At 41.8% G+C, this 14622-nt stretch overlaps 1 protein-coding gene across 4 annotated transcripts in view; it reads right to left on the reverse strand.

The window, feature by feature from the left end:
• MLF1 (myeloid leukemia factor 1) overlaps window positions 1-14622 on the reverse strand; it is a 125566-nt gene that overhangs the window by 46717 nt on the left and 64227 nt on the right. For all 4 annotated transcript variants that reach the window (XM_077488084.1, XM_077488083.1, XM_077488081.1 and 1 more), the window contains one exon: window positions 4453-4539. In XM_077488084.1, the coding sequence (XP_077344210.1) occupies window positions 4453-4539 (87 nt within the window). The remainder of the gene's footprint in view (window positions 1-4452; window positions 4540-14622) is intronic.

Consider the following 14622-nt stretch of genomic DNA (forward strand, 5'->3'; position numbering starts at 1 on the left):
CTCTTCCACTCCTCCATGACGACATCACGGAGCTTGTGGATGTTAGAGACCTTGTGCTCCTCCATCTTCCATTTGAGGATGCCCCACAGATGGCTCAATATGGTTTAGGTCTGGAGACATGCTTGACCAGTCCATCACCTTTACCCTCAGCTTCTTTTAGCAAGGCAGTGGTCGTCTTGGAGGTGTTTGGGGTTATGTTGGAATACTGCCCTGCAGCCCAGTCTCCAAAGGGAGGGGATCATGCTCTGCTTCAGTATGTAACAGTACATGTTGGCATTCATGGTTCCCTCAATGAACTGTAGCTCCCCAGTGCCGGTGTTTCGTCAAATTAGGCGACCCATCAGAATGTGTAATGGAAGTGGCGTTGCATCGCTGCCATCTTGCTTCACCCCGCACTCATCCACAGTAAGAATACCGTGAGAAGGGGGCAAGCGGACATATTGTTACATCCACCGGAGATTTGCATTTTTACATTTTTTTTTTTAAACCTGGGAGATCAGCAGGCTTGCCGCTTCTTTTAAAATTCAACATCTAAACAGTCAGAGGGAGTTCCAAGTACTGTATTTCACTATATATTTTTTTTTTTTTAACTATATAAAGTGTAAAATGCAAAAATCCAGTGGGTGTAACAATATGTCTGCTTGTCCCCTTCTGAGTGTATCCTTACTGTGGAGGAGTGTGGGGTTTAGGAAGATGGTGGCAACCAAACATCACTTCGGTTACAAATTGTGACGGGTCGCCTAATCTGATGAAACACCGGTAGCACTCAGGCAGTCTAAGCCCCTGTACACACGGTCGGAGATTCTGCCAACCAAATCCGTCGGATTTTGTCAGTCGGATTTAGTCCGACGGATTGTGTCCGAAACTGTTGCATACACACGGTCGGACTAAGTTGTCGAAAAATCCGATCTTTCAGAACGTGATGACGTAATTTTGTTACGATGGGACTAGATTCAGGCTAGTAGCCAATAGCTTTGATGTAGGAATTTGATCTGAGCATGCGTGGCACTTGGTCCGATCAAAATTCTCTACACATGATCGGATTACGTCCGACCGGCCCAGTTGGTCGGGAAATATTTCCAACATGTTGGAAAATTGGGTCCGACGGAGATTCGGATGGAATCAGTCCGATGCAGACCACACACAGTCAGATTATCTGACGACACGGTCCGATAAGACGCATTCCGACGGATTCTCCGACCGTGTGTACGCGGCATAAGACCATGACACTCCCACCACCATGCTTGACTGTAGGCAAGACACACTTATCTTTGTACTCCTCACCTAGTTGCCGCCACACATGCTTGACACCATCTGAACCAAATAAGTTCATCTTGGTCTCATTAGACCACAGTACATGGCTCCATTAATCCGTGTTCTTAATCTGCTTGTATTCAGAAAACGGTTTGCAAGAATCATCTTTAGAACAGGCTTCCTTCTGGGATGACAGCCATGCAGACCAATTTGATGCAGCATGCGGCATATGGTCTGAGCACTGACAGACTGACCCCCCACCCCTTCAACCTCTGCAGCAATGCTGGCAGCACTCATACGTCCAATTCCCAAAGATAACCCCTGGATATGAAGTTGAGCACGTGCACTCAACTTCTATGGTCGACCATGGCGAGGCCTGTTCTGAGTGGAACCTGTCCTGTTAAACCGTTGTATGGTCTTGGCCACGATGCTACAGTTTAGATTGTGTCTTGGCAATCTTCTTTATAGCTAGGCCATCTTTAAGTAGAGCAACAATTCTTTTTTCGGATCCTCAGAGTTCTTTGCCATGAGGTGCCATGTTGAACTTCCAGTGACCAGTATGAGAGTGAGAGCAATAACACCAAATTTAACACATCTGAACCCCATTCTCACCTGTGACCTTGTAACACTAACGAGTCGCATGACACTGGGGAGGGACAATTGGTAATTGGGCCCAATTTGGACATTTTAACTTAGGGATGTACTCACTTTTGTTGCCAGCGGTTTAGACATTAGTGGCTGTGTGTGGAGTTATTTTGAGGGGACAGCAAATTTACACTGTTATGCTGTGTACACACGTTCGGACTTTCCGGCAGAAAAGGTCAGACGGAATCATTCCATCAGATATTCCAATCGTGTGTGGACTTCATCTGACTTTTTCTTTCGAAAATTCTGACGGACCTAGAAATACCCAATCAGAAGCTCCATGTAAGTCTATACTGTATAGGTGCATTCGTTTACGCTCAATCACCTCCAAGTCTGCCCAGTTGCAGAAAAGAACCGAAAAAGGTCGTGTCCTTTTTCAGCTTTTTCTGGACCTAAACATGATGGATCGGGGTTGTCTGATGGAAAAGTCTATTTTTATCCAGTCAGCCATAGATCTAAAAATCAGGGGGAAAAAAAATGTAACTGGTACAGAAGTGCTCCACCTCAGCAAGGAATCTGTTCACATATTCCTAGCTGATCGGACCAGGTAGTGCAAGTGTGAAAGGGGCCCAATCGTTCAGGTTAAAAGTAAAAAAAAAAACTTTAGGGCCCATTCACACTAGGAACTGCATTTGAATCGGACAGGAAAGCTCTGTGGTTTCTGTCCGATTCACATGTAGTTCTGTGAAGTGCAATTTCAGCCCATTCATTTTAAATGGGCTGAAAATCGGACCGCTCCAAAGCGAGTGTACCACTTTTTGAAATGCATGGCAACCACATGGCATGGTACTTTTGTACCATGCGATCTGGTGCAGGCAAACGCATTTTGTTTGGGGTGTCGTTAACTTTCAACTGACCCCCGCAGTAGATTGTAACGGCAGTGCAACTGGAATGAACTCTCCCGCACTGCATTCTAGTATGAACGGGCCCTAAAAAAGATGAATACATAAACACTGCTTACATCATAGCAGGGGTGTTTTGATAGTACAGGATGTGTCCAAACATGCAGCCACCTAGCAATATGATAACTGCAGCAGTCACAGGGCGAAGTGCTGCTTAATATACACTTGTTCTACGGTTACTAGTGTGTCTAAGTTTTTGGAAGAGCAAATGCGAGCATGAGAGCAGATAGCACGATTATAGTATAATGATCCCAGAGCTAGAGTGTCTGATGTGCGAGTGAAGATTAAGATTTTTTTTTTTAAACACTGGAGATGCAGCCTTGGGAGGGAGATAATATTACTACATTAATGTATGAGTCACTCATATATAGACTTGGCTGCTACACTGTACACATAAGCACCTCACCCAGCCTTGCACTATGACCAAACATGGCAGAAAGCTACAATAGCCTGTATGTGAAGGGAAATGTTATTAATAGTGATACATACTCAAGTATAAAAATGATGCATTAAATCAAATGGAACTATAGGCCAGGCATTTTCTTGGAAAGGCTAAACAGATCCTTGGCATACACAGAGGATTCCAGGGACTTGAAAAGAATCTGTTCATCACTGGCAGGGGCAGTGAATGAAGCTGCTGTCAGGTCACAGGGAACATGTTTTTTTGGCAGCCATTGTGTAGGAGGAGTTAATGCAATATCAATAATACAGGTACGCTTGCTTGCCATTTAACTACAACTAGCACAATTTATTAAACATTTTAACACCTAGGAGATTTCTTTTTTTGCTTTGCATAGAGTGGGGAGGAGTTAAAATTCCAGGTTCTCTATGTGACACCATTGAGTACATTTTCTCTCACTTCCTGTCCCTGTGACACTAGGCAAGAAATAGGGATGAGTTGTCTGACAGGAAGAGCAAACAGTACTACAAACATTACAAGAGGTTATAATCCTTCCTAATGGTTTAAATAGGTGTCTGTATCCTCTAAGTTTTAACTCATTCCAGCTCTGCTCAAAAAACAAAAACACATTTTTGCTGAAGCTTTTGGATGTTACACTTTAATGGCAACTGAATGTGTAGGCCTCCAACTTCCACATTTGTTATTAGGAGTGCTAAGGCAGAGCACCTCCGGCCTACAAACACTACAGAATACATGCTTAAAGAGAAACGGCAGTCTGCTCACATACTTTGTAATAAAATACTTTGATGCTTCTATCCAACCACTTTGTATATTTTATAAATACTGTGATTCTGTACTTGCCAAATATGCTGCAAAAATTTGGCTGCAGCCATTTTAACTGTGGGCAGCTGAAGCTATTGCCTGTTCACTTCCTGGATTTACACAGACACACACCTCCAGCTCTGCAGCTTTCATTGGCCCTTGCATGCGACTCCCCTCCCTTCCTGGCAATCTCTCTCTAGAATAGAGACAGATAGATAGAGCTGTGCATGATGTCATAAGCCTAGGTTAATGACCGGACAAGAAACAGGAAGTGGGCTGTATAAGGCATTTACTGGCAGAAAAAAAATATGTTTTACTATCCAAAGTTAAAACAACAAAGGCAGAGGATTTAATAGATGGAAAGTTGAAAAAATTACTGAAGGTCCTCTAACTTCGACAGCTATTTTAATGAAAAGTAGAACAACTTACAAATTGTTTGTGCATGTCAGTCATTCGGTTTCTAAAGTTGGCCATCATGTTATCAAATGAATGGAAAGGATCCTTAATATCAGAGACCTAAAATAGCAAACAAGGCAACAAATACAATTTAGAAAAAACAAAAAAATTGGCACATTAACATTGTTTACTTATCGAACACCAGCATATATGCTGTAAATTATTTCAGAAAACACTTGAAATTAATACAAATAAGTTAGGTAAAACAATCAAACAACAAAACAAACATGAACATGTCTCATAACCAAATAGAGTTTAAAGAAACAACTCTGCTTCTGTTTTTCCTTTACTTCAAAATTATGAAAATGGCCCCTGTGGAGTCACAAGTACCATTTTATTTATATGCATTGGCAATAACTACTATAATCCGATTAGTTCATCTTTACGTTGCAATTCATTTTTTTTTTTTTTAAACCAAAAGTCATAAATGTATGCAATTTTTTGTTACTTAAGAAGGAACTTCACCCCCCCCCCTTTTGTGTTTTCAAATCCCCACTTTCCTTTATCGCCAAGTTTCTCTCCATTAACAGACTGCAGTTCCTATTTAACCACTACAATACAGGGCACTTTCGCCCCCTTCCTTCCCAGCTCAATTTTCAGCTTTCATCGCTCTAGCGCTTTCAGTGACAATTGCGCGGTCATGCTACACTGTACCCAAATGAAATTTTTATCATTTTGTTCGCACAAATAGAGCTTTATTTTGGTGGTATTTATTCACGACTCCGTTTTTTTTGCGATATAAGCGCAAAAAAGCAGAAATTTGGAAAAAACAATATTTTCTTTTTTCTATTTTAAAAGAAATCCAATAAAATCAAATTTTGTCATAAATTTAAGCCAAAATGTATTCTGCTACATGTTTTTGGTAAAAAAAATTCCGTTAAGTGTATAATAATTGGTTTGTGTGATCACGGACATATGTACGCAAATGATCATGTACATATGTGTGCAGGTGATCACGTATATACGTGTGCAGATAATCATTGAAACATGTGATTTTAGTGGGACATATGTGGGGGACATGTTTTTATTATTAGGGACATGTGTTTTTATTATTTGGGGACATGTATGTTTTGGGGACATATGTGGGGACTGTGTTTATACTGTGTGCTGTGTTGTGTATTACACTAGACTGGTGATCAGTGAGTAAAAAGCTGTAAAAAACAGCTCATACTCACTGATCATCAGCCGGCTGCAGCGATCTGCTCTCCTCTCCTCAGCGATGACTTCTGTGTGAGGAGAGGAGGAGCCGATTGCCTAGCAACCGGCTGTTTGTTTACATCACATGACGGCCGTGATTGGACACGGCCGTCATGTGATCAGGAGGGCCAATCAGAGAGCCCTCCTGCCGATCTGAGATGCGCCGTGTCCGGGTGACCTGGGCGCATCGGGATCGCGCCGCTGCGCGGGCACGCGCGTGCGCGATCCCGCTCCTTCTGATCCTGAACGTCCTATCAGAAGTAGACGGCTCCCACCCGGCCGTATATGTGCATTGGCCGGGTGGGAAGTGGTTAAGCTGTGGGGGATTTCTAAGCCTCAGATGGTGAGAAGGCGTCCCGATATCTACTAGCGGGTGATCGCCACGCTCCAGGGGGATGGGGTTGAGGAGGGCGTGTGTAAGTAAGTTCACCCTACAGATTTTTATGTAAAGCCCCATACACACTATCAGTTTTTCTGATGAGTTTTTCCTTCAGATTTACCAAAACCATATAATATGGAGGTCAAACCTTAGGAGTTTCAATTTGTATGCAATCAGGCAAGCCCTTGCACTACATGGTTTTGGTAAACCTGAAGGAAAAACTCAGCAGAAAAACTGATAGTGTGTATGGGGCTTAAAGGTGAACTTACCCTTTAAGGACAGCAAGTGTGTTAGGACTATGGAACACCCCCCCCCCTTTTTGTAACATAGGGGAAGGTGTACTGTAGTCCACAGAGACAACTGGGAACAATGCTGAGAACAGTGCAGCACAGGAAGTCATCAGTTCAGTGATTTTTCTGCCACATTCTGCCGGAAGATTAAAGCGGAATTTAACCCATAACCGTTTGATAATTCATGTGCTACAATAAGAAAACATGCATTTCACATTAATAATTATGCTATGAAAACTAGTGTGCATTGTAAATTGCCTCCAGCATTGCTCTTGTTTCTTCTTGCTGGAGGCTGACATTTTGTCAGGCTATGTATTCATGCACATTTGGGTACTTACAGGCATATCTGTGGAGGAGCATTTACAGGCTGAAAAAAACCCCATCACAAGTGCGTTTTTGAGAGAATCTTTTGGGCAGAAAAAAAAAAGTTGGACAAGCCTAAATGTAGAGTTTAGGCATGTCAAGGGTTTTTTTTTTTTTTTTTATTCTTTATTTATTGTTTTGCACTATAAAACAGAAAGGTACAAAAGCAAAAAAGCTCAGGGTAAGGAGCAGAGAACACAAAAAATAAATTAAACTATCTCAGCGGTAAAATAGGAATGATAGGAATCCAAGTCAGAGAGCATACGCGTCAAGCATTTAAGTGTACAATAGCAGCGTTTCTGCTATTTTTTTCTGGTGCCTAGACATGTGCATGGACTCTAAAGCCAGGCATTCCTGCTGAACCATCCAAATTTCGATCCATCTATGAGCAGGCTGGTTATACTGCAGTCGATATAGTTGCTGGCAGCGATCATTGTATTTTGATTGTGGGGAAACCCCCAGCTGGCACAATACAATAGCGCAGCAGGAGGGACCCTTCAACCTGTAGTTGAAGGGGAAAAAAAAAAAAAGGTATGGCCTGCTTTACAATGCTAAAGTTTGCAGGTTTCCCATGAAGAAAAAAGGAGAGAGAAAGAATATCAAAGAGATAGGACACTGATCTTATAGGTTGAAGACCTTGTTCAGACTTGCGGTTAAAGGGCAGCAAAAATGTACAGCTGAGCTGTGATTTTGCCAACAGCCAATCATCCACCCCGCCCCCCCCCCCCCCCACAAAGTGATGGTAAAGCCCACTGTTATTTTTATTTAGGAGATATTCACCCTGCATGCAGCCAGTGACATAACTGGCGCATGCGCTCTGAAGGTCCGGTATACCTTGCCGGAGCTGAGGGCTCCTGTGCAGGAGTGACGTCATCGCAGCTCTGGCCAACCACACAGCCGGAGCGCACAAACCCAGAAGACATCATCCCTCATCCCACTGGGCGTCACGGGAGGGCTTTGTTCTGAACTCAAGTATTCCATAATGTGCTAGTATGCAATGCATACTAGCACATTATAAAATTGTCTTACAGGTGTTTGTTTTTTTACCTGCCGCGGTTTACAACTGCTTTAAGCTGCAATTGGCAATGGACAGTAATGTTTACATGGTGCGGCCGCTATGCTTCGCTTCGTGCCTGTGCTAATAAGTGACTGGACATGTAGCGATTGGAAAGCCTGCCAAATGCTACAAATTCAAGTCAATGGGAACGTGCCGCAAATACCCTGCAACAGTATGCAATGTGCAATGCATGCGGTTGCTGCTCCATTTGTTTGCAAAAATGGGGTTAAAAACAGGCGGTGTTTATATTTCATTTTGTATGATGTAATTTATGTAAACATAATAATGTAATTGTTATAATGTAATGTACGGCGGGGGAGGGGGATTGCATTTAGACAAAATCTAAATATACTCTTGAGTCTCCGTGGTGGCAGAGTTTGTCCTGTCAGCTCTCCCGCTTTTCCTTTCTCTCTCCCCAATCTGTGTTCCTTCCATACAGTCTGTGTCTTTCTGTTTTTCTTCAATAACAGCAAATATTAACCTCCCTGGCGGTACGATTATTTCGGATTTTAGGTGCTAAAAGCGGTACAATTATTTTGCATGAAAATTTGGCGTTTTATATTGTAGTCCTGTAATTCTTAGCAATAACTCACTTAAATCTGTCCAAACCAGAGTCTAGCAGACATCCCGGGGATGATAAAGTTTGAAAAATGAAAACATAAGTTATAATATAATAAATAATTATAAATAATTGTACCAAATAATAATATAACAATAAAAACTATTCAATAATGTAATCAAATCAAAAACACTGAAATTTGCTCAGTTGCAGAATTGTCCCTGTCATTACTTTTCAGTATTTGATGAAGGATCTCCCCACAAATCACTATCGCTCAATTCTGCAAGTGATTACAATTTATTATCGCTGTTTTCTAGCTGGTCTAAAATCATTTTTGATGTAAAGGGACAGTTTTGGTTGCTATGGACAATCTCCAGTTTCCAGGCATAAAGAACAGTTTTTATTATATAAAACTGCATGCAGGGCACTGGACAGAACACTAGGGACAAAGGGGATGTGAAATAATTACATACAGCAATGTAATCTGTAAGATTACATTATACTGTATGTATAGTGAGTGTTTCACTTTTTGAATTTGGCGCCGATCTCCGTCCCCGTGCGTCGCAACGCTCTCGCAGGGCACGGAGATCGGCTCCGTGATAGATCGAGCGAGACACAGCTCGCTCGTACAGCGGGGGGGACATCGCTGGATCCAAGGGAGAAGGTAAGTAAGCGTCCTCCTGGATCCAGCAATGTGGTCCCGAGTCTGGCTCGGGGGTTTACGCTTTTGGTATAAAAATTCTACCCCGAGCCAGACTCTGGAATACCGTCAGGAGGGTTAAAAAGTGGTCAGCTGATCGATCTCTAGTGGCTCCGATTTTAGGCACAGTGCCAAGAATACAGAACAACTGAGCATGAGCCGGGTGAGACAGTGCATTATGGGATTTTTTTTAACATTCAATTTTTTATTTAGTTATCAGAACATAAAATAACAAATCAATGCATTAAGAAAAGTATAACAGGTTTCACACCATTACAGTGCATTATGAGATTTTAAACAGTATAGGCACTTGTTTAAGATTTTACAATAAAAGGGGCCAGCCTGAGGTGACCTATCAGGACTTAATTTTCTGACTAAAGTTTTACTTTTAGGCTCCATGCACACTGGATGTTAAAAATAACTTTATAAAAACGCCAGTAGCTTTGCAGTGAGTCGCTTATTTTTTTCCCAATGGATAAAAAACCTTAAAAAAATGCTGGTGAGCCACGTTTAAGCATTTTTTGTGGTCAGAAAAACAGCTCCTGAATGCGATTTTAGGGCATTCAGACAACAGCCCATAAACTCCACTGCATCTGAGCGCCACAAATCAAATATGCTATAGAATTCATTTTTAATATTCAAAGCAAACTCCTCCATCCACCCATGTCTCCATGCTTTATTTTGCTGAGAAATCATTTTTCAAAAACACCCATTGGCATTTTTGGCAGTGGCCATCTTGAGAAAGGGCAGATGATTCATGTAGCATTTAATTACTGGGATCCGTCTGCCCTCAACTCAGGCATGGGCTGAGCCAAGAACCCTACTGAAGACTCCTGTGATGACAATTTACCTAGGCCTGGAAACCAGGAAGTAACTGCAGAAATGCTATAAGGATTAGAAATAGTCCATGTTAATTGGGAGAGAAGTTCCACATTAAGGTTTACATATACTTTAATATAACTAAAGCGATTTACAAATTAATTCAAGTAGTCAGTCATGGACTAGTTAATGTTGCATCTAATAGCCAGTAGCTCCAAAACAGAAGCCAACACACATGCTTTTACAACTGAAAACAGTTAGGCACATCTAGGCATGTAAAATTATGAGCAGAACTGTATAATTTATTATATTATATATAGTGTGTATGTATGGTGTGTGTATGGTGTGTGTGTATATGTATGGTGTGTGTATGGTGTGTGTGTATATGTATGGTGTGTGTATGGTGTGTGTGTATATGTATGGTGTGTGTATGGTGTGTGTGTATATGTATGGTGTGTGTGTGTGTGTGTGTGTGTGTGTGTGTGTGTGTGTGTGTGTGTGTGTGTGTGTGTGTGTGTGTGTGTATGTTATAACAGATCCAAGATAGCAAGCAGACCTTGCTACTCAAGTTGCTGAATATGTTTTAATATACGAAGGGAGTGTCAGCCTCGTCTGCTGGCAGGTTAGACATATATAACTGAAGCATGAGGAGGCATCCTGAAAGGAAACCAGACACCAATGAAAAAATAGGCTGTGAGAATTTTCCTTAATTAACATAGTGACTGAGATCTCCCAGGTTGCATTACAGATCAAGGTTTTTTTTAAATCCAACTGGAATACAACTGTGCATGTATGGGTACTTTGTGGTCTTCTACACAGTATACGCCTCTACTTTTTACATAAAAGCGTTCTCAGCATCATCATCTTTAAGGCTCGGTTCACACAGGGGCGACTTGTCCAGGCGCCTGACAAGTCGCGCTTCGTTCTGTACTATGGAACCATTCTCATAGGAGCGACTCAAGTCGCTCCGACTTAGAAAAATGGTTCCTGTACTACTTTGGGGCGACTTCAGGCGACTTGCATTTACTTCTATACAGAAGTCGTTTTGCAAGTCGCGACGCTGCAAGTCGTGCCGCCCCTGTGTGAACCGAGCCTAACCGTTGAGTAGGCCGACTTACAAGGCTTTTATTTACATAACACTATCATGCAAATGGAGACATAGCAGCTACTCAGAAGTACTCTTGCGGTCATCTCAGAAGTCCATTTTTACTTTAATAAGCATGTATATTTAAAGGTTTTATTTAATCATACACATGGACAGTTTAGGTATTCACAATCATTTTATGCTTTTATGATGATATGCATCATCTAGTGACTATATACAGATTATACTAAATGCTCTTGTTGCTACATAAATTGCTCTCTAAAAGATTTTAGAGATCCAAAAAATAAAAAAAAAAGTATCCCCTTTATAGTCTTCAGTGTTAATACATATACTTATTTAGTTGTGTGATCAAGTTGTCCTGGGTTAAAGTGCCTAAAGGCAACAATAGTGCTGAGGTTCCAGTCCATATCTCAATTCCTGTGTCCCTTTCTGCCAACAATCTGTCTCACATTGAGAGACTATCGTTCCATTGGACAGCTGCACCTGTCCTAGCTGTTAGACCTACTCACTCCAGGTCTAGGATGCAAAGAACACCAGGGTCAATTTAAAGACTAACTTTTAGACACAATTGTTTCCTATAATAAGATAATTACCCAGTCCTACAGGTTTTGGCTGGATCAGATGACAACAATGTGTCTATGAATCTGTTAACATCACCGGTGTACAGACATCGGAGGAAGGATCAGAGAGTCTTATTGCCTTGGAGAAAAATCAACACCAGAAATGTCTACGTGTGCCCCTTCCTTCCTAGCTCTATAATATATGAGCACCAGACCTATTCTTCTCAACTGTGCCTGAACAATAAGGTTCTTCTGAGGTACGTGGTCAGCTTAAAGAGGAGATCCAGGTTCCTTCAGAGAAAAATTAAGTCAGCAGCTACAAATACTGTAGCTGCTGACTTATTAGGACATTTACCTGTCAGGAATCCAGCGGTGTCCTCACCTGAGCCAATTTTTCAATCTGCTGCCACCACCATTTCTACTAAGGGAACCCAGCAGTGAAGCCTTCCTTGCTGCTTCAGCCGGTTCCTTACTTCACATGCGCAAAATGCACTGTGCTCTGAATTGGCTGGTTGCAGGGGAAGGTGGGGTGGGGGAAGCTTCCGGCTGAGTTCGCTGGGGTGACAAATTTACCCGGGGGAGGAGGCAGACAAGCAAAGCTTCCTCTTGTGTGGAGCTCTGCTTAGTGCATGTAGCACTCACCAAACTGATCATGAATATTTTATGCCCAGATCCAACTGTCTCTGGTCAATGCCTTTAGGCCTCATGTGCACTGCTGCTGGTAAACGGACGCTTAGGAGCAGTTGGGCCTTTTTGTTTTCAGCTGCCTCTGAACTCTCCTTTATTTTATCTAATCAGCACATGTACACAGGGTCGTTTTGGTGGTTTCTAGGCAGCTGAGTGTAGAAACTTTTGGAACACAAAAAAAAAAAAAGCATTCAGTTCAGAGGCATATGAAAACGCCAGTAAGCTTGTAAACGCAGTAAGCCGCATTTTGTTTACAGCAGTTTTTCATTTTTGCCCATTTGAAATAAATAAATAAATAAATAAAACACAAAACATGGCATGTAAACATGGCAAAACTGACCTTTTAAACATCGGTTACTATCTATCTGTCAAGTTAAATCGTTCAGGAGAGATTGTGAAAACATTCCATGTACATGAAGCCTAACACAGTGCAAGAAGCAAAACAAGCTCCAGAAAAAATGGGTATGGACCATTGCATGACACAAGTGCTTTGGTATTACATTGCAATGACCCCCCCCCCCCCCCCCATGTTTGGCACAAGAAAAATCATAATGCTAGTCTACAAAACACTGATTCCAGCATAATTAGCAATTGAATGGCTGAAATTTATGCTTGGGAATTGTGAATTGAGACAAACAAAAACATATGGTCCCAAAACCGCCTTATGGACAGCAATGAGGAGATTCCTTGAATTGCACACATAAAATGAAAATATGCTTAGAGTCCCCAATTGACTACTCTGCTAATTAATGGTTAGATTAGAGTAGGTAGAATGAGAGTAGAGGGACACCAAGAAGGATGCCAAACGCTTATAAAATAAGCATCGAGACCCTATTGTAGCCATCCTTTTAATTATTAACTTACCCTTCTCCCAGTGAGACAGTGTAAGCATTAGGTTATATAACTTCACCATAAGGAGTATATTTATACTTTTTATAATATAGGTATGCAATCTTAATATGACATGAAGGGAAATGTTTAACTGTTAAATCACTGCAATGGGATGGCACTCTTGTATACTGGCAGAATAAAACTGACTGCGTCACCAACAGTGCCCCAAGAAAGTGGACACAAATGTAAAAACAAACTTGATTTACCTTACATTTTACATCTTGTTTCTTCTGCAATGGCATGCACGATCATAATACATGAACCACCCAAAAAGCACATTATACAAGTCTTTCTCAAACCTTTTAACATGAAGGAACCCTTGAAATAACCATCTGGCCTCAGGGAACCTCTGGCAATAATTACAATATATACAACTCGCAATGATATAGGCATGGTGGACAGTGAGAAGAATGCTTCTTAAGACTGGTACACACTAAGTAAAAATCAGGCGAATGATGGTCTGGTATTCCTCGCTGTTTCACAGCAAGTTGGGACCAAGGAAGGAGATAATGTATGAAAATTCTCGTACGACAAAGGCTTTTTTTGGTTGATCGTTTCTGATCATGCGCAGTCTTTCGCATCTGATTTTCTTGTATGAAAACGGTACACATTAAAACAACAATAGTTTGTTCGCTTCACAGACGAGAAAAAAAAAAAAAATGTTGGCATTTGTCCCTTCAGAAACTTTAATTTGCAAAGTCTTAATCGGATGCAGAAAGTTGTGTACACACACACTATACGAAAATGGAACAATCATGCCTTGGGGGGGCTTGGCTGTCCTAAAGCCAGTCAATATCTGGTGTGACCATTTGTCTCACACAGTGCAGGACATCTCCTTCGCATAGAGTTGATCAAGTTGTTAATGCTGGCCTGTGGAAGGTTAGTCCATTCCTCTTCAATGGCTGTGCAAAGTTGGTAGATATTGGCAGGAACTGGAACATGCTGTCTTATTCAGCTGCCAGGAATTGTGTACAGATCCTTGCAACAATGGGCCTCAGGATCTCTTAACGGTATTTCTGTGCATTCAATTTCTGCCCATACTATAATGCCACCATGGGACACTGGATCCACAACGATGACATCAGCAAACCACTCATCCATACACTCTGTCTGCCATTTGTCCTGTAAAGTGAAAAACGGGATTCATCCATGAAGAAAACACTTCTCCAAAGTGCCAGACATTATCGAATATGAGCATTTGCCCATTCAAGTCGGTTACGACAACGAACTTCAGTCAGGTCGAGACCCTGGAGGACAAGCATGCAGATGAGCTTCCCTGGGACGGTTTCACAGTTTGTGCAGAAATTCTTTGGTTATGGAAACCAATTATTGCAGCAGCTGTCTGGGTGGCTGATCATAGCCGGGAGGTGAAGATTCTAGATGTGGAAGTCCTGGGCTGGTGTAGTTACACTTGGTCTGCAGTTGTGAGGCCGGTTGGGTGTACTCCCAAATTCTCTGAAATGCCTTTTGAGACAACTTATGGTAGAGAAATTAACATTCAATTCAAGGGCAACAGCTCTGGGGGACATTCATGCA

The sequence above is a fragment of the Lithobates pipiens genome, unplaced genomic scaffold, assembly GCF_037356315.1.
Source record: "Lithobates pipiens isolate NorthernLeopardFrog02 unplaced genomic scaffold, aLitPip1_a1.2 Scaffold_18, whole genome shotgun sequence".
Classification (NCBI taxonomy): Eukaryota; Metazoa; Chordata; class Amphibia; order Anura; family Ranidae; genus Lithobates; species Lithobates pipiens.